The sequence below is a fragment of the Balaenoptera acutorostrata genome, chromosome 9, assembly GCF_949987535.1.
Source record: "Balaenoptera acutorostrata chromosome 9, mBalAcu1.1, whole genome shotgun sequence".
NCBI lineage: Eukaryota > Metazoa > Chordata > Mammalia > Artiodactyla > Balaenopteridae > Balaenoptera > Balaenoptera acutorostrata.
In genome coordinates, this window is record NC_080072.1 from 85,958,536 (window position 1) to 85,983,783 (window position 25,248).

General features: G+C 34.5%; 1 protein-coding gene across 1 annotated transcript in view; it reads left to right on the top strand.

The window, feature by feature from the left end:
* GUCY1A2 (guanylate cyclase 1 soluble subunit alpha 2) overlaps window positions 1-25,248 on the top strand; it is a 428,733-nt gene that overhangs the window by 216,417 nt on the left and 187,068 nt on the right. The window contains exon 5 of the mRNA XM_057552036.1: window positions 8,049-8,534. Coding sequence (XP_057408019.1) covers window positions 8,049-8,534 — 486 coding nt within the window. The remainder of the gene's footprint in view (window positions 1-8,048; window positions 8,535-25,248) is intronic.

Sequence of the window (25,248 nt, forward strand, 5' to 3'; positions counted from 1 at the left end):
TGCTTCCCGTTTTTCACCATTGAGAATGATGTTTGCTGTGGGTTTGTCATATATGGCCTTTATTATGTTGAGGTAGGTTCCCTCTATGCCCACTTTCTGGAGAGTTTTTATCAGAAATGGGTGTTGAATTTTGTCAAAAGCTTTTTCTGCATCTATTGAGATGATCATATGGTTTTTACTCTTCAATTTGTTAATATGGTGTATCACATTGATTGATTTGCGTATATTGAAGAATCCTTGCATCCCTGGGATAAATCCCATTTGATCATGGTGTATGATCCTTTTAATGTGTTGTTGGATTCTGTTTCCTAGTATTTGGTTGAGGGTTTTTGCATCTATATTCATCAGTGGTATTGGTCTGTAATTTTCTTTTTTTGTAGTATCTTTGTCTGGTTTTGGTATCAGGGTGATGGTGGCCTCATAGAATGAGTTTTGGAGAGTTCCTTCCTCTGTAATTTTTTGGAAGAGTTTGAGAAGGATGGGTGTTAGCTCTTCTCTAAATGTTTGATGGAATTCACCTGTGAAGCCATCTGGTCCTGGACTTTTATTTGTTGGAAAATTTTTAATCACAGTTTCAATTTCGTTACTTGTGATTGGTCTGTTCATATTTTCTGTTTCTTCCTGGTTCAGTCTTGTAACATTATACCTTTCTAAGAATTTGCCAATTTCTTCCAGATTGTCCATTTTATTGGCATAGAGTTGCTTGTAGTAGTCTCTTAGGATGCTTTGTATTTCTGTGGTGTCTGTTGTACCTTCTCCTTTTTCATTTCTAATTTTATGGATTTGAGCCTCTCCCTCTTTTTCTGGATGAGTCTGGCTAATGGTTTATCAATTTTGTTTATCTTCTCAAAGAACCAGCTTTTAGTTTTATTGATCTCTGCTATTGTTTTCTTTGTTTCTATTTCATTTATTTATGCTCTGATCTTTATGATTTCTTTCCCTCTGCTACCTTTGGATTTTGTTTGTTCTTCTTTCTCTAGTTCCTTTAGGTGTAAGGTTAGATTGTTTAGTTGAGATTTTTCTTGTTTCTTGAGGTAGGCTTTTATAGCTATAAACTTCCCTCTTAGAACTGCTTTTGCTGCATTCCATAGGTTTTTGATCATCGTGTTTTCATTGTTGTTTATCTCTAGGTATTTTTTGATTTCCTCCTTGATTTCTTCAGTGGTCTCTTGGTTTTTTAGTCACGTATTGTTTAGCCTCCATGTGTTTTTGTTTTTTACGGTTTTTTTCCCCTGTAAATCATTTCTAATCTCATAGCGTTGTGGTCAGAAAAGATGCTTGATATGATTTCAATTTTCTTAAATTTACTGAGGCTTGATTTGTGACCCATGATGTGATCTATCCTGGAGAATGTTCCATGCGCACTTGAGAAGAAAATGTAATCTACTGTTTTTGGATGGAATGTCCTATAAATTTCAATTAAATCTATGTGGTCTATTGTGTCATTTAAAGCTTCTGTTTCCTTATTTATTTTCATTTTGGATGATCTGTCCATTGGTGTAAGTGAGGTGTTAAAGTCCCCCACTATTACTGTGTTACTGTCGATTTCCTCTGTTATAGATGTTAGCAGTTGCCTTATGTATTGAGATGCTTCTATGTTGGTTGCATAAATATTTATAATTGTTATATCTTCTTCTTGGATTGATCCCTTGATCATTATGTAGTGTCCTTCCTTGTCTCTTGTAACATTCTTTATTTTAAATTCTATTATATCTGAAATGAGTATAGCTACTCCAGCTTTCTTTTGATTTCCCTTTGCATGGAATATCTTTTTCCATTCCCTCACTTTCAGTCTGTATGTTTCCCTAGGTCTGAAGTGGGTCTCTTGTAGACAGCATATATACGGGTCTTTTTTTTTTTTTTTTTGTATCCATTCAGCGAGCTAGTGTTTTCGCTTGGAGCATTTAATCCATTCACGTTTAAGGTAATTATTGATATGTATGTTCCTATGACCATTTTCTTAATTGTTTTGGGTTTGTTTTTGTAGGTCCTTTTCTTCTCTTGTGTTTCACAGTTAAAAAAGTTCCTTTAGCATTTGTTGTAGAGCTGGTTTGGTGGTGCTGAATTCTCTTAGCTTTTGCTTATCTGTAAAGCTTTTGCTTTCTCCATCGAATCTGAATGAGATCCTTGCCGTGTAGTATAATCTTGGTTGTAGGTTCTTCCCTTTCATCACTTTAAGTATATCATTCCACTCCCTTGTGGTTTGTAGTGTTTCTGCTGAGAAATCAGCTGTTAACCTTATGGGCATTCCCTTGTGTGTTATTTTTCGTTTTTCCCTTGCTGCTTTCAATAATTTTTCTTTTTCTTTACTTTTTGCCAATTTGATTACTATGTGTCTCTGCGTGTTTCTCCTTGGGTTTATCCTGTATGGGACTCGCTGCGCCTCCTGGACTTGGGTGGCTATTTCCTTTCTCATGTTAGGAAAGTTTTCAACTATAATCTCTGCAAGTATCTTCTCTGGTCCTTTCTCTCTCTCTTCTCCTTCTGGGACCCCTATAATGCAAATGTTGCATTTAATGTTGTCCCAGAGGTCTCTTAGGCTGTCTTCATTTCTTTTCATTCTTTTTTCTTTATTCTGTTCCACAGCAGTGAATTCCACCATTCTGTCTTCCAGGTCACTTATCCGTTCTTCTGCCTCAGTTATTCTGCTATTGATTCCTTCTAGTGTAGTTTTCATTTCTGTTATTGCATTGTTCATCTCTGTTTGTTTGTTCTTTAATTCTTCTAGGTCTTTGTTAAACATTTCTTGCATCTTCTTGATCTTTTCCTCCTTTCTTTTTCCGAGGTCCTGGATCATCTTCACTATCATTATTCTGAATTCTTTTTCTGGAAGTTTGCCTATCTCCACTTCATTTAGTTGTTTTTCTGGGGTTTTATCTTGTTCCTTCACCTGGTATGTAGCCCTCTGCCTTTTCATCTTGTCTATCTTTCTGTGAATGTGGTTTTTGTTCCACATGCTGCAGGATTGTAGTTCTTCTTGCTTCTGCTATGTGCCCTCTGGTGGATGAGGCTATCTAAGAGGCTTGTGTAAGTTTCCTGATGGGAGGGAGTGGTGGTGGGTAGAGTTGACTGTTGCTCTGGTGGGCAGAGCTCAGTAAAACTTTAATCCACTTGACTGTTGATGGGTGGGGCTGGGTTCCCTCACTGTTGGTTGTTTTGCCTGAGGCAACCCAACACTGTAGCTTACCTGCCTCTTTGGTGAGGCTAATGGCAGACTCTGGGAGGGCTCACGCCAAGGAGTACTTCCCAGAACTTCTGCTGCCAGTGTCCGTGTCCCCACGGTGAGCCATAGCCACCCCCCACCTCTGCAGGAGACCCTCCAGCACTAGCAGGTATGTCTGGTTCAGTATCCCCTGCAGTCACTGCTCCTTCCCCTGGGTTCCTCTGCACACACTACTTTGTGTGTGCCCTCCAAGAGTGGAGTCTCTGTTTCCCCCAGTCCTGTGGAAGTCCTGCAATCAATTCCCACTAGGCTTCAAAGTCTGATTCTCTAGGAATTCCTCCTCCCATTGCCGGACCCCCAGGTTGGGAAGCCTGACGTGGGGCTCAGAACCTACACTCCAGTGGGTGGACTTCTGTGGTACAAGTGTTTTCCAGTCTGTGCATCACCCACCCAGCAGTTATGGGATTTGATTTTTCTGTGATTGTGCCCCTCCTAGCATCTCATTTTGGCTTCTCCTTTGTCTCTGGATGTGGGGTATCTTTTTGGGTGAGTTCCAGTGTCTTCCTGTCGATGATTGTCCAGCAGCTAGTTTTGATTCTGGTGTTCTTGCAAGAGGGTGTGAGATCACATCTTTCTGCTCCGCCATCTTGGTTCCTCCCCCAGCAATTTTTCATTTAGCATAATTCCCTACAAGTTTATCTATTATTTTGCCTATATCAATGTACAATTTCTTTATATTGCTGAATAGTAACTCATGTTTGGTTTAACCATTCACCCACTGAAATACGCCTGGATTGTTTCCAATATTTGGCTATTATGAATATGTCTTTATTTCTAGTTTTATTCCTTGTGGTCAGAGAACATATTCCATATAATTTGAATTTCAAAAATTTGTTGTGGTGTTTTTTTTCATGGCCTACAATATGGTCAGTCTTAGTGTATGTTACACAGGTTCTTTGAAAAATATGTATTCTTCTGCTGTTGGGTGGATCACCCTACATCTGTCAATTAGATCTTATTTGTTGATTTTGTTGTTCTGATCTGTATCAGTTTCCTGTGGCTACTGTAACAAATAACCACAAACTGGGTAGTGTAAAACAACAGAAATTTATTCTTTCACAGCCCTAGAGGTCAGAATCTAAAATCAAAGTGTGGATAGCTCCTTGCTCTTTCCACATGATCTGGAGGAGAATAGGTTTCCTGACCTTCTAGCTTCTGGTTGCTACTGGCATGCCTTGGTATTTCTTGGTTTGTGATTGCGTCACTCCAATCTTTGTTTCTGTTTTCACACTGTCTTCGTGTGTGTGTGTAATCTCCCTCTGATTTTCTCTTATAAGGAGGACACTTGTAATGAGAATCGTTAGTGTTATAATTTTTGTTGCAATCATCACATGTGATTTAGACAGCTTATGAGGAGAAGGATAATCTATTGTATTTACCAGTATTTTTAGTCTTTCCATTCTTGTTTCCCTTCCTGATGCTCCTTAGAAAATTATTTCTCTTATTTCATTCAATTTTAAGATCTTTCTTTAGCTGTTCTGTTAGGACAAAGACTTTTAGCTTTCCTTCATTTGCAGATGTCTTTATTCCTCCTTCATTCTTGAAGAGTAGTTTCCCCACACATAGAATTCGCAATTGACACTTCTTTTCTTTCAGTATCTAAAAAAATGTACTACTTTCTTCTGACCTTCATAGTTTCAGATGAGAAATCAACTGCCATTCAAATTAGTGTTCCCTATAAGTAATGCATCTTTTCTCTGTGACTGTTTTCAAGATATTTTCTTTGAATTTAGTTTTCAAAATTTATAATGTGTCTTGAAATGGATTTCTTTGATTTTATCCTACTAGAGATTCACATAGCTTTTTGATTCTGAGTGTTTATATCTTCAATCAGATTTGTGACACTTTCAGCCATTATTACTTCAAGTGCTTCTAGGACTCCCATGATATGAATGTTGGATTTTTTGTTATTGTGCTACAGGTCCCTGAAGCTCTGTTTTTTTTTTTTCAGTCTATTTTCCTTGTTCAGATTGAGTACATTCTATGGAACTATCCTCACTGATCCTATCCTCTGTCAGCTCCATTCTATTTTTTAGCCCATTCCCCTCTATTATGCTTACCAATTTATGAAATCTGATAGATTTAAAGACATTTTATTTTCATTCTGCCTTATGCTATTTTATTAAAACTTTAATATAATTTAGAATGTAATAAAACCTTAAGGGGATGTTTTAATTTAATGTAGTTTTCCACAAATTTGTCTCCTCTACATAAAAATACGTAGTTCCTATAATAGTTGTGCATATTGCTAAATCAATAAATGCAATCATGGTGAATATCTGAATTTATAATTATAATAAAGCAAAAACAATTCAAGAAAAATAATTTATATTATTTTCCAATTAGGCTAAACCTGCATTTATGACAGAGACACAAATGCTCCAGTGATATTTGCCCAATTATAAATAAGGAAAAAATTCACTGATGAAAAATATTCTAAAATTAAGTTATTTACTGTGTATATTGTGGTTTCTCTTTCATGAATTTTTTTTTTCTGTAATGTAAGAAGTAAGCAATTATTTTATTCTCTCAGGCTCTGCTGATTCAGAGACTTCAAAAAATAAACTAATGCCATATATAAATCAAGAATATATTTATGTTTTGTTTTTTTGAGGTGGAGTATAACATATTGCATCCAGCTTCTTTGTAAGTTAAAGAAAAACACTCTTTTTTATTACACATAGCAAATAATGTATAATATTGTTTATGCCTGTATACATATACTGATTTCATATTTAAAATAAAAAAGGAGGTGAAAGTAAAGGTGGAGAAGAAAAAAGTCAATTTGTGATGGTAAATCTGGAGATTAATACATAGGGAAAAAAGAGAAAGAAAAAGAAAAAGGAAGCACCAGTGAGGAAGATGAAGGAAACCAGTGATGAGAAAGAAAGCCAGGCAAGCAGGAGAGATAAAGACTGAATGAAGATAGCATATTGGGAAAAAAAAAAAAAAAAAAAGAGTAAGTCCAAAGAACAAAGAGGAGAAGGGAGAAGAAAGTAAGATGTAGAAGAAAAAGAAAATAATTAAAAAGAAATCTGAGAAAAAAAAGGGAAAGACCAGAGGGAGGTCTAAATCTATGAATATCAGAGGTTTGCTTTTACCTTAAATCATAAGAAAAAAAATTAAAGTACTAATTTTTAAATTATGAGGTTGTACATTATGTGTATCTTCTTTATTACACCTTTAATATTCTAACAAGTATATATCATTAACAAACCCCTCCCCCCCAAAAGCATATCAGGCATATATGTAATAATCTGGAAATACTTTTCAGGACAATTACTTTCTTTGTATTCAAACTGTAGCCTGCCATCTTTTGAGAGCCCACCTTAAATTGGGAATTGAAGGGCCTTCTTCATTCTATTCTATGGGCTATATAGATTTGGTTCTCCCTTCCATACTGTGATAACTTTGAAAAGAGGAACCTTGTTTTATCTTTTTATGCTTATCATCCAGAGCTGCACTAGTAAATAGCAAACAGTCAATAACATTTCAATGAATAAATGAGAGTATTATGTAAAAAATGCTGAAATACTGAACACTAGCAGAATCTTTATATAAAAACGTGAACATTTCATTTCATTAAAAATATGACATGAAACAAGGATTCAATTTTATTTCCTTATGTAGACTAGATCTTGGTAAATGGTGCAGGGGGAAAAAAGTAAAACATTTGCAGGCTTACAAATCCCAATCTCTTTAGTTTTACCCCATATTTGTTCTATGCCTCCAATTTCATCAACTAGCCTAACTACTTCATGCTATGAAGAACAAAAGAAAATAAATGTATTGAACACATTCCATGTAGTTGGGGAAAGTAACATAGATAAAACTGATACACAGTCTCAGGTGGTCTACTTATAGGCTGTTCTCTCCAGGTAATTACAGCTAGCTTCCTCTCCAGATGTGCTGAAATATCTTACCCTTACCCAAATAACTATATTTGCATAACCATATCCTAAGTCTTCCTTCCTTCCCTACTGATGCTTATCCCCTCTGAGTGTTCCTTGGGGAACCAAGCTAAAATAGCATAAACCAGTGTTCATGAAGTTTTTCATTAAACATCAGTTCTCAAATTCTCCAGTCAAATAGTACAGAAAGGAGGGGTAGATTTAAATTCCTACATCTTCAGATTCTTTATCTTATTAACTGAATTCCTTTAATACTGTCCCAATCTGGAGGGCTATTTTTAGCTTATATTGAACATGCTAGTTGATTGTTATTTTCTGGTAATACTGGCTTAATGACATCTAGTTTAATTTTTTTTATTTTTAAGAACAAATGAATTGTCAACTAATCTAGTCAGTGCAAAATCTAATATATTTTCATAGGACTACAGCTGGTGAAAAATGACTTACATAAGGCTAAACAATTATTTGTATTCATTTAGTCTCCTGGACTTATTTTCTGAGTATTATTTTAATGACAGTTAAAGGCAGTTATATTGACAGATGGATTTATCCTAATTCTACTATTACTAAGCAGGTTGAAAGTTTTTGAACTGGCTCATGAACCAGTTTCATGATGTACCTGGGTGCAATTTCATTTTGAATGAAAATGTTTTCCTGTTTCGTTTCTCATTGATCTTCCTTCCTTTCCATTTGATCATTGTGTTAAGAAAGTGACCAAGTGGGAAACAATAACAAATGCTTCTATTTAGAATCATAACTTATATTGGCCATAAATCACATTTAAATTTGCCTATATGAATGCAGAAATTCAATAGAGCTTATTTCTTGTTCTTCCTCTCCATCAGACAATAAATTAATTTTTGTGAACCTACTATGTGAATAGTGCTGATCAAAATTCTGTGTTAATTTTGCAGGTGATGGAAGTTAAAGGACAAATGATCCATGTCTCAGAATCAAATTCTATTTTATTCTTGGGTTCTCCATGTGTGGACAAGTTGGATGAACTCATGGGACGAGGGCTGCATCTCTCGGACATTCCTATCCATGATGCTACCCGAGATGTAATTTTGGTTGGTGAGCAGGCAAAGGCCCAAGATGGCTTGAAGAAGAGGATGGATAAATTAAAAGCAACTTTAGAAAGAACTCACCAGGCCCTGGAAGAAGAGAAAAAAAAAACAGTGGATCTTCTATATTCTATTTTCCCTGGTGATGTAGCCCAGCAATTGTGGCAAGGGCAGCAAGTGCAAGCCAGAAAGTTTGATGATGTCACCATGCTCTTTTCAGACATTGTTGGCTTCACAGCCATATGTGCCCAGTGTACCCCCATGCAAGTAATCAGCATGCTGAATGAACTGTACACAAGATTTGACCACCAATGTGGATTTTTGGATATTTATAAGGTAAAGGGGTTTAGTTACTTATATATAAATACTTTTTAGTAGTAAATTGTCATCTTAATTAAATTACAAGCATACAATCTATTTCTCTTTTTAAACTTGATAGTAAATGGTGGATAATTTTAATTTAGAAATATCAATATTTATACAGAATACAAGCATTTCTGCTCTATGAGTAAACTTTCATTATGAGTTGATTTATACTATTGACATAGCTAACTGTGAATCATGATATTGCTCAGTAAGGAAAAATTCTATAGAACTAGTACTCTAAATTCATTATTATCAAAAATAAATAAATAAACTTGCTGAAATCTAGGCAACTTTTAACCATACAATTAATTTTTCCTAAAGAGTAGGATTACAATATAAAGTAAAAGTTTTATATTGACAGTTAAAAGGAAACAGCAATTTATGTTAAAACATGCATTGCATTGTGAGTTAGATCATGGTTAATCGGTAGTTTGCTCTTCACAGTCAATTAATTGAGGTCCCTGTAATTCTGAAAGAATACATGTAAATATTCTAGCTATTGTCCAAATAACCAATGGTTTTTAGTGTAAGCACCTTAATTTTCCAAGCTACTTAATGGAAGAGTTTTGAAAATGTATACAAGTCACCATTTGTTAGTCTAATTTGGCAAACCCCTTACTAATTTCTTATTAAAATTATAGCAATATTTTGAGTGATTCAGCTTCATGTCTACGTAATGAATAACTGTAACTTTACATAAAATTTCTCATGGATTGCAAAATGTCAGGGTACATGGCTTTTTTTTTTAATATGGAGGACAGCAATTACTTTTAGTACAAACAAACTAGTGAATTTTAGATTTTTTTTTATTCTTTACTAATCATCTAGACTTCTACTTCTTTCGTAGTATGATCTGCACATAAGCAGATTCAGAAAGAATCTGTTTCACATTTTAGTTTCATATTATGATCCAGAGGGTGTTTTCATTAAGGTGTCTCTCCTTTATGGAAAGATATTCACTAGTTCCATTATGTATGATATACAACCAATGTTAAATATTTTAGAAAGCCTCTTCTGAGTGGTAAACACTCAGTGTGACATATGTATGAGGGATTTGCTTTGTTATACAAAATAAGAGTTTTTATAAATTATATTTAACTTCCTTATAGTTTATTTTTATGTAATTTATGGCAGAGGCAGCCAAATGTCTGATCCTAAACCAGAGACATGATGAGTCTATCACTGTCAATTCCAGAAGAGAGAGCAGATTGTCCTGAATTTCCAGCACTCTTTTTCCTTCAGATTTTGGGCACTATTTTTTTTTGGCCACCCTGCTTGCGGGATCATAGTTCCCTGACCAGGGATTGAACATGCATGACAGTGATAGCATGGTGTCTTAACCACTGGACCACCAGGGAATTCTCCAGACTTTGGGCACTATTGCACCAAGCTCTGCAACCACAATTGCTTCCTTCTAAATCATTGATTTGCAGTGTTAGTTTCCTTCAGCTAAAGTAGTCATATGTTTTTGTGGCTCTAACGCTGTGCAACTAAATGAGCATGAAAAATAGATTCTTTTCTGGTAAAACATGGAAATCCTTGATTTAAATATAAGTATCAGTTTGGTATTGAGAAAAGAAGAAATGTGATATCTTCTGAGGGTACAAAAACAATTTCAAGTTTTAAAAATACAGTTCATTTCACAGACATCAAGTCTTCCTTTCCTGGAGATAAGCTAGGACACCTCACAGAAAAAGAAAATCTGTGGGAATATACTGAATGACTTCAAATTTTCCTATATTTTATTAAACTGGTAAGGTTCATATAATTATAAATAATTATCAGCAAGTTTTAAATTACAGAGTGGATCTACTCATTCTCAGGTACTCAAGACTCTGCTTTCCATCTTTCATATATATATTGAAAAGTAAACAAAACTGTTTGGTTCACAGATTCTCTTAAACTGAACTTTCTTATGAAATTTTAGCAATAAATTATAAGGTAAAATGATACCAGAGCCAGGTGTTTTTTTTTAATTTGTTTTTTTAATTGAATGTATGATTCTTTAAATCCTATAGTGCTTTACAGTTTTCAAAAGTTTCATACATATGATTTTATACAGTACCACAGTAACCCCTTTTTTATCCCATCCCTATTTTGCCCCTTGTCCATTCACTCTCCCCATTGGTAACCACTAGTTTGTTCTCTATATCTATGGTGTCTGCTTCTTTTTTGTTTTATTCACTAGTTTGTTGTATTTTTTAGATTCCATATGTAAGTGATATCATACAGTATTTGTCTTTCTCTGTCTGACTTATTTCACTTAGCATAATGCTCTCTAAGTCCATCCATGTTGCTACAAATGGCAAAATTTCATTCTTTTTATGGCTGAGTAGTATCTATTGTCTACATATACCACATCTTTATCCATTCGTCTGTTGATGGACGCTTAGGTTGCTTCCATTCCTTGGCAATTGTAAATAATGTTGCTAGCAACTTTGGGGTGCAAGAATCTTTTTGAATTACTCTTTTTGTTTCTTTCTGATATATACCCAAGAGTGGAATTGCTGGATCATTTGGTAGTTCTGTATTTTGTTTTTTGAGCAACCTCAAAATTGGTTACTGCTGCACCAATTTACCTGCACAGTGGCTGCACCAATTTACCTTCCCATCAACAGTGTAAGAGGGTTCCCTTTTCTCCACATCCTTGCTAACATTTGTTATTTGTTTTCTTTTTGACGATAGCCATTCTGACCTGTGTGAGGTGATATCTTGTTGTGGTTTTGATTTGCATTTCTCTTATGATTAACAATATTGAGCAACTCTTCATGTGCCTGTTGGTCATCTGCATTTCCTCTTTGGAAAAATGTCTATTCAGTTCTTCTGCCCATTTTTAATCAGGTTGTTTGTGTTTTTGATGTTGAGTTTTATAAGCTGTTTATATGTGTTGGATTTTAACCCCTTATTGGTCATATCGTTTGCAAATATCTTCTGTGTTCAGTAGATTGGCATGGAGGGAACATACCTTAACATGAAAAAGGCCATATATGAAAACCCAACAACTAACATCATACATCATACATCATACTCAATGGTGAAAAGATGAAAGCATTTCCTCTAAGATCAGGAGCAATACAAAGATGTCCACTCTCACCACTTTTATTCAACAAAGTTTTGGAAGTCCTAGCCATGACAATCATAAGAAGAAAAGAAAATAAAAGGAATCCAAATTGGAAAAGAAGAAGTAAAACTGTCACTGTTTGCAGATGTCATGATACTATAAATAAAAAACCTAAAGATGTCACCAGAAAACTACTAGAGCTCATCAATGAATTTGGTAAAGTTACAGAATACAAAGTTAATATACAGAAATCTGCAGAGAAATTAAAGAAACAGTTCCATTTACCATCACATCAAAAAGAATAAAATACTTAGGAATAAACCTACCTAAGGAGGTAAAAGGCCTGTACTCGGAAAACTATAAGACATGGATGAAAGAAATTGAAGACGACACAAACAGATGGAAAGATATACTGTGTTCTTGGATTGGAGGAATCAATATTGTTAAAAGGACCATACTACATCAGGCAATCTATAGATTTAATGCAATCCCTATCAAAACACCAATGACATTTTTTACAGAACTAGGACAAATAATTTTAAAATTTATGTGGAAACACAAAAGACCCCAAATAGCCAAAACAATCTTGAGAAAGAAAAATGGAGCTGGAGGAAACAACTCCATAGCTGACTTCAGACTATACTACAAAGCTACAGTCATCAGAACCATATGGTACTGGCACAAAAACAGACACATAGATCAGTGGAACATAATAGAGGGCCCCGAAGTAAATTCACATAGTTTTAGTCAATTAATCTGTGACAGAGGAAGCAAGGATATACAATGGAGAAAATGCATTCTCTTCAATAAGTGGTACTGGGAAAAATGGACAACTACTTGTAAAAGAATGAAATTAGAACATTCTCTAACACCACATACAAAAATTAACTCAAAATGGATTAAGGACCTAAATGTAATGCTGGATACTATAAAACTCCTAGAGGAAAACATAGGCAGAACATTCTTTGACAGAAATTTCAGCAATATTTTTGGGGATCTATCTCCTAGAGTAATTTTAACAAAAGCAAAAAATAAACAAATGGGATCTGATTAAACTTAAAATATTTTGCACAGCAAAGGAAACCATCAACAGAGCCAGGTATTTTTAATGCCTCTCCAATACTAGTGTGTATATGTATCTGGTATGGTAGGTGTATACGGTGGCTTTGATGTTTACTCAGGCTTATGGAGGTTGAATCTGGGGGATCCAGACCAGGAAACACAATATGTGCTGAAGCCAGAGTAATGATATGGCCAGAGAGAGGGAAGGACAAATAAAGAGAATATTGCCCTTGTTTAGGATAAAATGAAGTATCAATACATTATGAGAACTACATTAGGAGGTATATAATTTAGAAATTCTCAATCTGACCAGCCTAATTTAAGGTTTTTAATTATTGTAATCTTTCCAGATTATTTTCTAGAACATTTACACAGTGCTATTTTATACCAAGAACTATTTGCTAAAATTTTAATTGCTATTGAAAAAAATCCCAAAGGTGACAGAAATTTTTTAAGGATTATAAATCTACTGATTTTATAAAATTTAAAAGTATTTTGTTGGATTTAAAGTATGTGTAGAATTTTTGGTGGAATAATTATACCACAGAGATAAATAAGGTATGGCTCACTTTTGTTTTATGTTAGAAAAGTGAAGGGAAACCAAGTAAAGCTGAATGTTAAAAAAAAGAACTAGAGAGAGTGCCTCACAGGAGGCATTCAAAGTCTGTTACATGCAGTAAGACTCCAGTCTCTAAATTTATTAGTTGCCCCTCTCTTGATCATCTTATTATCTTATTATGTTTTCCTATCATAAGGGAGATGATGCAGTGATGAATTATAATGCCAGAATTTAACTAAACTAGGCCATAATAAGAAGGTTCTGCTAAAATAATCAAGCTTCCTATAAAGTAGGAGGTTAAGGAAGATGGTGTATATTTTACTGTGCATATTGCAAGCATTGAGAAAATTAGTCTTTAAAAATGCTTGACTGCCAAGATGTTACAGGTATATGAATGCTAAATAAGAACAAAGTAAATTGAAGGAAGCATGGATTATAATTTTGATCTCATAATTAGAAAAGCAAATATTCAGCAAATAGTCAACATATTATATAATATTTTGCTCCTCAGGTTTTATAGGGGGTAGAGAATAAACAAAATAAAGAACAAGTAACTCTAACTTTTTAAGCCAATTGTATATAGATAATAATAAATTATAACTAAATGTAGTGATAATAGTATTGGATGTTGAAGCAACATAATGTGAGTTTTGCCTCATTTTATATTTTTGTCTTTGCCAAGACCTTTAGTTTGAAATAAAGGAGAAGTAAAGAGGAGGATGAATCTTTCTCCATGCTCCTCTTATTGCACTCAGCCAAGGCTGCAGTTTCCCAGTGCTATCTTAAATACACTCCTTACAGCTCTCACCTTTTCACCTTTAACACTTTCTTAACTTCCCTCCCGTTTTATAAACTGTAAAGTTAAGATTAGCACCTGGTGTATAGTAGTAAATGGATGTGTTAGTTGTCATTATTATTTCTCAGATAGGTACATTTGGACATATGGGAGTGGGTATGTATTATGTGATTATTTTGTATGCTTTTGTATGTACATAACTAAAGTGTACTCAGTGCTTATTAGAAAAGAATAAAATATGATCTCATTTAATACCCCATGACTAACATGTGGACTTGTTACATTATCTCCATTTTCAGGTAAATAAACTAAATTTCAGAGAAGTTAAATAATCCAGATAATATTGCTATTGAATCAGAATTTGAACCAACACTTGGCTGATTCTAAAACTTACAATTTTCCCACAAGTTTAGGCTGTGGATAAAGATGTAGACAAAGATCAAATAATTGCAAAAGTGAAAACTGTTTCAAAACTATTTTACATGATCAGTAACTATAGTTGTACTGTCAAATGATAAGGAAAACACTATGACAACATAACCCAATTCCACTCCCATCTCTTGAGTCACAAATAGTTCAGAGTTCTGAGAAGCTGCATCTTTAAAAGTTAGGGACTCTCCCATTTGCCATACTCCCTTTTTGTCAGAAACTAGCTAGCATCTTCTCCCTTAATTTCTCTTATGGAGAAGTAGTATACCAAGGAAACAGTGGGATCAGTGATCCCAAGTGCAGGCAATAAGGGGTATAATTTCAAAAGAATGAAACTCAATAAAAGTTGATAATTTTTAAAATCACCTTGGCCAGGCAACTCTAAAGCATGTTAGTAATAAAATACTTTCCTCTCTTGGGGTGGGAGTAGAGAGGCATTCCCATCACAAACTCCAAACCTGGTTTACAAATGTTTGTAGAGTTAAACGCTGAGTATCAGTGTCAGGCTTGGGTTGGGAAGAAAGAGTAGAAAGACAGGATGGGGCAACCAGGACATGCCTGGACCAGAATTTTGTTAGATCAGGGAATCTGACGTTGAGATCTAAAAACCAACAACACAAAGTTCACATTGGCAAGGGAATACAAGTATTGTAAATCCAGGTGGAAGAGCTGAGTCCAGCAAAGTAGGAAGGAACAGAAATCCAGGCTCACTCTTAGGGAATGCAAGACCTTGGGACTGGACACAAAGATTATGGGAACTGGATACCAGGTAACAAGTATGAAGATAGGCATCAGGACAAACTTTGATGGGAACTAACATCTTTTCCCTGGGCAGGAAAGACTTGGAGCCAGAGGATGCATACAACCTCCACTATAGAGTCAAAGGGAAACCAAATATGGCAACCTCAAAGGAATATAGAGATGTCTACTGAGCTTTTAAATTCTAAAACAGAAATTAAACCTACAGAGAAGCCAGAGTTATCAGGTTCATTCTATCCACTCTTGAAAATAAATTGACTGTATTTGGGGGCACTCTTGGCATGAATAAAATTTGAAAATTGTTGAACACCTTGAGTTCTGAAAATCTCAAAGACCAATGGAAGCACTTTGCTGACTTTATAAGCTCAAAACCTCCATAAATACAATATCAATAAAGGGCTAGAAAAGCCATTAAGATCATGTATCCACTTAATTTATATAAGTAGATGGTAAATATCCATGATGGAAAGGTTTATGTATAAGGTAATCAGAGTTCAGTTTTGAGTGAACTTGTTAATATCGCAGGGAAATTGAGAATCAGACAAACTCTTTGGATTCAGACATCTTGGTGAAGATCACTTGGGCTTTGCACAACTGATATGCTAGCATTTTGTAAATTTGATAAGGACCTCTTTCAGACTTGAATCTCCATCTTTAACCTCCCTGACAAGAGCTGAAAGCAGATGTTTCTCATATAAAGTTACAAGGCTACAGAACACTATGCCTCAAGAAGTTTGATTTGTCTTGACATTTGATTAGTATGGAGTTACTAAAACCACTGTTCCTTGGACTTCAGCCAGGCTTCAGAAAACGAAGTAGAATGTCAAGAATATCCTTTCAGTGTGAATTGGGGATTTTGCAGAAAAAACCAAAATGAAATGCTTCCTTTCCCCCTCATTTTGCCTTATGATAAAATAGCACTTTAAAGTACTTAGGTATTTAGGTTATTCTTAGAATTTTATAAATATGTATATATTTTACTCCATTTTCCAGCAATAAACACCAGTTCCACTTAGTAAAGAGTGACTGGTTCATTTTCCCCTAAGATTTACATATTTTCTGTTTCATTGATCAGTGCACACTTTTGAAATTGAAAACTACTAAAGATTTATACTAGTTCTTTTCAGTGGCTTCCATCAATGTCAATGCCATTTACTTTTGCAGCTATATTATTGGAAATAAGGTAACAGTGTCTTCTAGTAAGTCTAGAAAAGAGGAACTTCTGAAGTAAGATAATCAATTCATTTATTCACTCATTAAATAAACATTTTTGACCCACTCATTTGACAACAGGACATGACTCTCATAAAAGCCTACAGAATGTTTTGGAATTAGTAATATATATATATTATAAAATATATATTATATCAGTAATATATATATAGGGGTATAGTTGCTTTACACTGTTGTGTTAGTTTCTGCTGTACAACAAAGTGAATCAGCTATATGTATACATATATCCCCTCCCTCTTGGACCTCCCTCCCACCGCATCCCCATCCCACACATCTAGGTCCTCAAGGAGCACCGAGCTGAGCTCCCTGTTTTATACAGCAGGTTCCCACTAGCTATCTATTTTACATGTAATAGTGCATATATGTCAATCCCAATCTCCCAATTCATCCCACCCCCCTCTCCCCCGTGTCCACACGTCCATTCTCTAAGTCTGCATCTCTATTCCTGCCTTGCAAATAGGTTCCTTAAAAAACTAAAAATAGGACTACCATATGACCCAGAAATCCCACTACTGGGCATATACCCTGAGAAAACCATAATTCAAAAATTTACATGCACCCCAATGTTCATTGCAGCATTATTTACAATAGCCAGGGCATGGAAGCAAACTAAATGTCCATCAACAGAGGAATGGATAAAGAAAATGTGGTACATGTATACAATGGAATATTACTCAGCCATTAAAAGGAAAAAAATTGGGTCATTTGTAGAAACGTGGATGGAAGTAACAAGTATCATACATTAATGCAAGAGAAAAACAAATATTGTATATTAATGCATAAATGTGGAATCTAGAAAAATGGTACAGATGAACCTATTTGCAGAGCAGGAATTGTATTTTTTTTTTAGCACAATTTTAATGACTAGAAAACTAATTTATATTCTTTAGAAGGAAGGTGAAAGTCAAAGATAAGTGTTTTGTTCTGATAACTTTTCTACTGGCGGGATTATATTGTCAGTTTCAAAATACATAATGCCCTAAAAATAACTGACAATGGTTTTGTCTCATTTGTAGTTTTTCTTTTGTCAAGTGCTTAGGCTGGAGATAAGAGAGAAAAAGAGAGGAGACTGTATTCTTCTCTGCATCACTCTCATTCCATTTAGTTAAAATTGTGGAATCCCAGTGCTATCTTAAGTACACTATTTGGAGTTCTCATCTTTCTACCTTTAACCACTTATTTTATCTCTGTGCTTCAGTTGCACCACCTGTAAATAAAGAAAAAAATGTCTATGTTCATAGTATTTTTTTAAAGTTTTTAAATTAAATGAATGTAAAAATGCTTATGACAGTGTCTAGTCCATTGTAGTAAATATAAATGTTAATTACTCTTTCTCAAATAGCTGATCTGAGCATATATGGTGAGTGGTTGTGTATTTCATATGTATATGCTTATATGTCCATGTATTTGTATGTACATAAATATGGTATAGCCAGTGCTTATTAGAAATAGATAAAATGCTTATTTCCTTAGGTTCATTTTTCCAGGTTATTAGAATTACATCTTATGCCAGAGAAATCTGTGAAGGCAGAGTAGGGAGAAAGGTAAAAAGAGGAGGCAAAAAAGATAGCTCCCTGAAATGCATTATTTATGTCATCTTCACTGCGTCCTCATGGATCCTCATTCTTGAAGATGGATCCATATTTTGCCTTCATAGATCATTTTAATCTGAATAACCTGAGTTACAATATACAATTTATGAAGATAACAGTGTTTCTTAAAGTAATATTGGATTGTGCAAGATCTATGACCAACACTGTGAAGCTAAAGTTAAAATGTTTATTTTTTTTACACTCTAATATGACATCCTTCTGTATTCAGAGAACATTTTCTTTTAGTGTTGTGGCAAATTCTGAAGACAGTTAGAAGGCTAAAGCAATTTGGATTGCCAAGCAGAAATCAAAATTGATGTATTTCTTGCTGAATTTAACAAAGTGTTTTGGGATGTTGTTTTTCATCTGTATTGATTTTCAATTTTCTTTCTTTTATTTATAGGGCTTCTATTAAATATTTTACATAGTAGTTAATAATACCCAGTGTTTCAATTTTGAAATGAAGCTTGGTATAAAGTTTTTTAACCTTGACATTTCTGCATCATTTTATATTATTTTCTTTATAAATTTTTTTTTTACTTTTTTTCTTTTTTTTTAAGTTGAGGTATAGTTAATTTACAATATTATATAAGTTTCAAGTGTGCAACAGTGACATAATTTTTAAAGGTTATGCTCCATTTATAGTTATTCTAAAATATATTCCCTGTGCTGTACAATATATCCTTGTAGCTTATTTATTTTAAACATAGCAGTTTGTACCTCTCAATCCCCTATCCCTATCTTGTCCCTCCATCATTTCCTCTCCCCACTGGCAACCACTAGTTTGTTCTCTATATCTGTGAGTCTGCTTCTTTTTTTGTGATATTCAATAGTTTTTTGAACTTTTTAGATTCCACCTATAAGTAATTTCATACAGCATTTGCCTTTCTCTGACTGACTTATTTCACTAAGCATAATACCCTCCAAGTTTATCCATGTTGTTGCAAGTGGCAAAGTTTCATTCTTTTTTGTCCCTGAGTAGTAAGTAGTCCATTGTGAGATATATATTATATATATCACGTATATATAATATATATAATCAATATCCATTCATTATCAATATCCATTCATCTGATTGTACACACTTAGGTTGCTTCTATGTATTGGTTATTGTAAATAGTGGTGCCATGAACATTAGGGTGTATATATATTTTCAAATTAATTTTTTTTTTTGCTTTCTTTGGCTATATACCTAGGAGTGGAATTACTGGATTTTGTGGTAGTTCTACTTTTAGTTTTTTGAGGAACTTCCATACTGTTTTCCACAGTGGCTGCAGCAATTTACATTCTTGCCAACAGTGTACCAGGTTTCCCTTTTCTCCAAAACCTCACCGACATTTGTTATTTGTGGTCTTTTTGATGATAGCCATTCTGGCAGGTGTGAGGTGATAACCTCATCGTGGTTTTTATTTGCCTTTCTTTGATGATTAGCAACGTTGAGCATCTTTTCATGTCCCTGTTGACGATTTGTATGTCTCCTTTGGAAAAATGTCTATTTGGGTCTTCTGACCATTTTTTAGTCGTTTTTTGTTTGTTTGTTTGTTTTGTCTTATTTTCTGCTGTTGAGTTGTATGAGCTGTTTATATATTTTGGATATTAACCCCTTATCATTATTTGCAGATATTTTCTCCCATTCCATAGGTTGTCTTTTCATTTTGTCAGTGGTTTCCTTTGCTGTGCAAAAGCTTTTTTTTCCTTTTTTTTTTTTTTGCATGGGTTTACTCCTTTATTTTCTGAATATGAAGAATTACATTGATTGATTTTTGTAGTAGCTTTTTAAAGATATAATTCATGTACCACACAGTTCACCCATTAAAGTGTAGAATTCAAGGGCTATTAGGGTATCCACAGATGTCCAAAAAACAACACAATCAATTTTAGAATATTTTCATCTCCCCAAGAAACGCACCCCTTAGGTATTGCCTCCCAATGCCCATCTGCCCCCCTGACCCAGGCAAACACTAATATACTTTCTGGATGAAAAATCTATGGATTTGCCAATTCTGGACATTTCATATAAATGGAATCACAGAATATGTGGTCCTTTGTATTTGGATTCTCTCATTTACCATAAAGCTTTTTTTTAGTTGTAGTAACATACACATAACATAAAATTTATCATTTTTACAATTTATAATGCACTTAGTGCATTGATATTGTTGTACAATCATTACCATTATCTTTAGAACTTTTTCATCATCCCAGACAGAAGTTCTGTACCCATTAAACAATAGTTCCCCATTACTCCCTCAAGCCCATGGTAACCACTATTCTACTTTCTCTCTATGAATTTACCTATTCTAGGTACATCATATAAGTAGAATCGTATAATTGTTGTCCTTCTGTCTGGCTTATTTCAATTACCATAATGTTTTCAAAGTTTATCTATGTTGTAGCATGTATCAGAATTTCTTTTTAAGACTGAGTAATATTCCATTGTATGTATATGCCACATTTTGTTTATCCATTCATTGGTTGATGGACACTTGGGTTGCTTCCACCTTTCAGTTATTGTGAATAATGCCACTATGAACATGGGTGTACAAATACCTGTTTAAGTCCCTGCTTTCAATTGTTTTGAGTATATATCTAGGAATGGAACTGCTGAATCATAAGTGATTCTATAAGTTTTGGGGGAACTGCCATAACGTTTTGCATAGCAGCTGCACCATTTTACACTCCCACAAGCAATGCACAAGCATTCCAGTTTCTCCACATTCTTGCCAACATTTGTTATTTTCTGTTTCATTGATAACAACCATCCTAATGGGTATGAAATGATATCTCATTGTAGTTTTGGTTTGAATTTCCCTAATGATAAATGATGTTGAGCATCTTTTCATATGCTTATACAAACCATTTCTTTGTTAGATACATATTTTGCAAATATTTTCACCAATCTATGGCTTGCCTTTTCATTTTTGAATTATGTCTTTTTTTGAGAAGTAGTTTTAAGTCTGTATTTTGTCTTTTAGTCTTGTCTATGGTTTTTATTTTATATTTTTTAATAGATATTTATTGGAGTATAATTGTGTCACAATACTGTGTTAGTTTCTGTTGTAAAACAAAGTGAATCAGCCATATGCATATATATGTCCCCATTCCCCTCCCTCCCTTCCTCCCTATCCCACCCCTCTAGGTCATCGTGAAGCACTGAGCTGATCTCCCTGTGCTACACTGCTGCTCCCCACTAGCTAACTGTTTTACATTTGGTAGTGTATAAATGTTAATGCTACTCTCACTTCGCCTCAGTTTCCCCCTCCCACCCTGTGTCCTCAAGTCCATTCTCTATGTCTACATCTTTATTCCTACCCTGCAACTAGGTTCATCAGTACCTTTTTTTTTTTTTTTTTTACATTCCACATATATACATTAGCATATGGTATTTGTTTTTCTCTTTCTGACTTATTTCACTCAGTATGACAGACTCTAGGTCCATCCACCTCAATACAAACAACTCAATTTCGTTTCTTTTTGTGGCTGAGTAATATTCCATTGTATATATGTGCCACATCTTCTTTATCCATTCACCTGTCGATGGACATTTAGGTTGATTCCATGTCCTGGCTATTGTAAATAGTGCTGCAATGAACACTGTGGTACACATCTCTTTTTGAATTATGGTTTTCTAAGTGTATATGCCCAGTAGTGGGACTGCTGGGTCATATGGTAGTTCTATTTTTAGTTTTTTATGAAACCTCCATACTGTTTTCCATAGCAGTTGTATCAATTTACATTCCCACCCACAGTGCAGGAGGATTCCTTTTTCACTACACCCTTTCCAGTATTTATTGTTTCTAGATTTTTTTGATAATGGTCATTCTGACCTGTGTGAGGAGATACCTCACTGTGGTTTTGATTTGCATTTCTCTAATGATTAGTGATGTTGAGCATCTTTTCATGTGCCTCTTGGCCATCTGTGTGTCTTCTTTGGTGAAATGGCTACTTAGGCCTTCTGTCCATTTTTTACTGGATAGTTTGTTTTTTTGATATTGTGCTCCATGAGCTGTTTGTATATTTTGGAGATTAATTCTTTGTCTGTTGTTTCATTGGAAAATATTTTCTCCCATTCTGAGGGTTGTCTTTTTGTCTTGTTTATGGTTTCCTTTGCTGTGCAAAAGCTTTTAAGTTTAATTAAGTCCCATTTGTTTATTTTTGTTTTTATTTCCATTACTCTAGGGAGTGGATCAAAAAAGATCTTGCTTGTTTTATGTCAAAGAGTGTTTTTCCTATGTTTTCCTCTAAGAGTTTTATAGTGTCTGGTCTTATATTTAAGTCTTTAATCCATTTGGAGTTTATTTTTGTGTATGGTGTTAGGGAGTGTTCTAATTTCATTCTTTAACATGTAGCTGTCCAGTTTTCCCAGCACCATGTATTGAAGAGGCTGTCTTTTCTCCATTGTATGTTCTTGCCTCCTTTGTCATAAATTAGATGCCCATATGTGTGTGGGGTTTTCTCTGTGCTTTCTATCCTGTACCATTGATATATATTCCTGTTTTTGTGCCAGTGCCATATTGTCTTGATTGCTGTAGCTTTGTGGTATAGTTTCATGTCAGGGAGCCTGATTCCTTCCAACTCCGTTTCTCTTTATCAAGATTGCTTTGGCTATTTGGGGTTTTTTGTGTTTCCATACAAACTGTGAAATTTTTTTTTCTAGTTCTGTGAAAAATGCCATTGGTCATTTGATAGGGATTGCATTGAATCTGTAGATTGCTTTGGGTAGTATAGTCATTTTCACAATATTGATTCTTCCAATCCAAGAACATGGTATATTTTTCCATCTGTTTATGTCATCTTTATTTTCTTTCATCAGTGTTTTATAGTTTTCTGAGTACAAGTCTTTCACCTCCTTCGGCAGGTTTATTCTTAGGTATTTTATTCTTTATGTTGCTATGGTAAATGGGAGTGTTTCCTTAATTTCCCTTTCTGATTTTTCATTGTTGGTGTATAGGAATGCCAGAGATTTCTGTGCATTAATTTTGTATCCTGCAACCTTACCAAATTCTTTGATTAGTTCAAGCAGTTTTCCGGTGGCATCTTTAAGATTTTCTATGTATAGTACCATGTCATCTGCAAACAGTGAGTGTTTTACTTCTACTTCTCCAATTTGGATTACTTTTATTTCTTTTTCTTCTCTGAATGCCATGGCTAGGGCATCCAAAACTATGTTGAATATGAGTGGTGGGAGTGGACATCCTTGTCTTGTTCCTGATTTTAGTGGAAATGCTTTCAATTTTTCACCATTGAGTATGATGCTTGCTTTGGGTTTGTCGTATATGGCCTTTATTATGAGTTAGGCTCCCTCTATGCCCATTTTCTGGAGAGTTTTTATCATAAATGGGTGTTGAATTTTGTCAAAAGGTTTTTCTGCATCTATTGAGATGATCATATGGTTTTTATTCCTTAATTTGTTAATGTGGTGTATCACATTGATTGGTTTGTGTATATTGAAGAATCCTTGCATCCCTGGGATAAATTCCACTTGTTCATGGTGTATGATCCTTTTAATGTGTTGTTGGATTCTGTTTGCCAGTATTTTGTTCAGGATTTTTGCATCTATGTTCATCAGTGATATTGGTCTATAATTTTCTTTTCTTCTGATTTCTTTTTCTGGTTTTGGTATCAAGGTGATCATGGCTTTGTAGAATGAATTTGGGAGTGTTTCTTACTCTGCAATTTTTGGAGGAGTTTGAGAAGGATCAGCGTTAGCTCTGCTCTAAATGTTTGATAGAATTCTCCTGTGAAGCCATCTGGTCCTGGACTCTTTTTCGTTGGAATATTTTTGATTACAGTTTCAATTTCATTACTTGTGATAGGTCTGTTTATGTTTTCTAATTCTTCCTTGTTCAGTCTTGGAAAATTTTACCTTTCCAAGAATTTGTCCACTTCTTCCAGGTTGTCCATTTTATTGGCATATAGTTGTTTGTAGTAGTCTCTTAAATCCTTTGTATTTCTGTGGTGGCAGTTGTGATTTCTCCTTTTTCATGTCTAATTTTATTGAATTGTGTCCTCTCCCATTTTTTCTTGATGAGTCTGGCTAATGGTTTATCAATTTTGTTTATGTTCTCAAAGAACCAGCTTTTAGTTTTATTGATCTTTGCTATTATTTTCTTCATTTCTATTTCTGCTCTGATCTTTATGATTTCTTTCTTTCTACTGACTTTGGGTTTTCTTTGTTCTTCTTTCTCTAGTTGTTTTAAGTGTAGGGTTAGATTGTTTATTTGAGATTTTTCTTGCTTCTTGAGGTGCGATTGAATTGCTACAAACTTCCCTCTTAGAACTTCTTTTGCTGTGTCCCATAGGTTTAGGGTCATAGTGTTTTCGTTGTCATTTGTCTATGTATTTTTTAATTTCTTCTTTTATTTCTTCAGGGGTCTCTTGGTTATTTAATAGCGCACTGTTTAGCCTCCATGTATTTGTGTTTTTTTCAGTTTTTTCCCCCTGTAATTGATTTCCAATATCATAGTGTTTTGGTCAGAAATGATGCTAGATACTATTTCAATTCTCTTAAATTTTCTGAGGCTTGATCTGTGACCCAAGATGTGATCTATCCTGGAGAATGTTCCACGTACACTTGAGAAGAAAGTATATTCTGCCACTTTTGGGTGGAATGTTCTATAAATATCAATTAAATCTATCTGGTCTATTGTGTCATATAAAGCTGTGTTTCCTAATTTATTTTCTGTTTGGATGATCTGTCCATTGGTGAAAGTGGGGTGTTAATGTCCCCTACTATTATTGTGTTACTCTCGATTTCTCCTTTCATGGTTGTTAGCATTTGCCTTATGTATTGAGGTGCTCCTGTGTTGGGTGCATAAACATTTATAATTGTTATATCTTCTTCTTGGATTGATCCTTTGATCATTATGTAGTGTACCTCCTTATCTCTAGTAACAGTCTTTATTTTAAAGTCTATTTTATCTAATATGAGTATTGCTACTCCAGCTTTCTTTTTATTTCCATTTGCATGGAATTTCTTTTTCCATCCCTTCACTTTCAGTTTGCATGTGTCCCTAGGTCTGAAGTGGGTCTCTTGTAGACAGCATATATATGGGTCTTGTTTTTGTGTCCATTCAGCCAGTCTGTGTCTTTTGGTTGAGGCATTTAATACATTTATGTTCAAGGTTATTATTGATATGTATGTTTCTATTACTATTTTCTTAATTGTTTGGCTTTGTTTTTGTGGGTCTTTT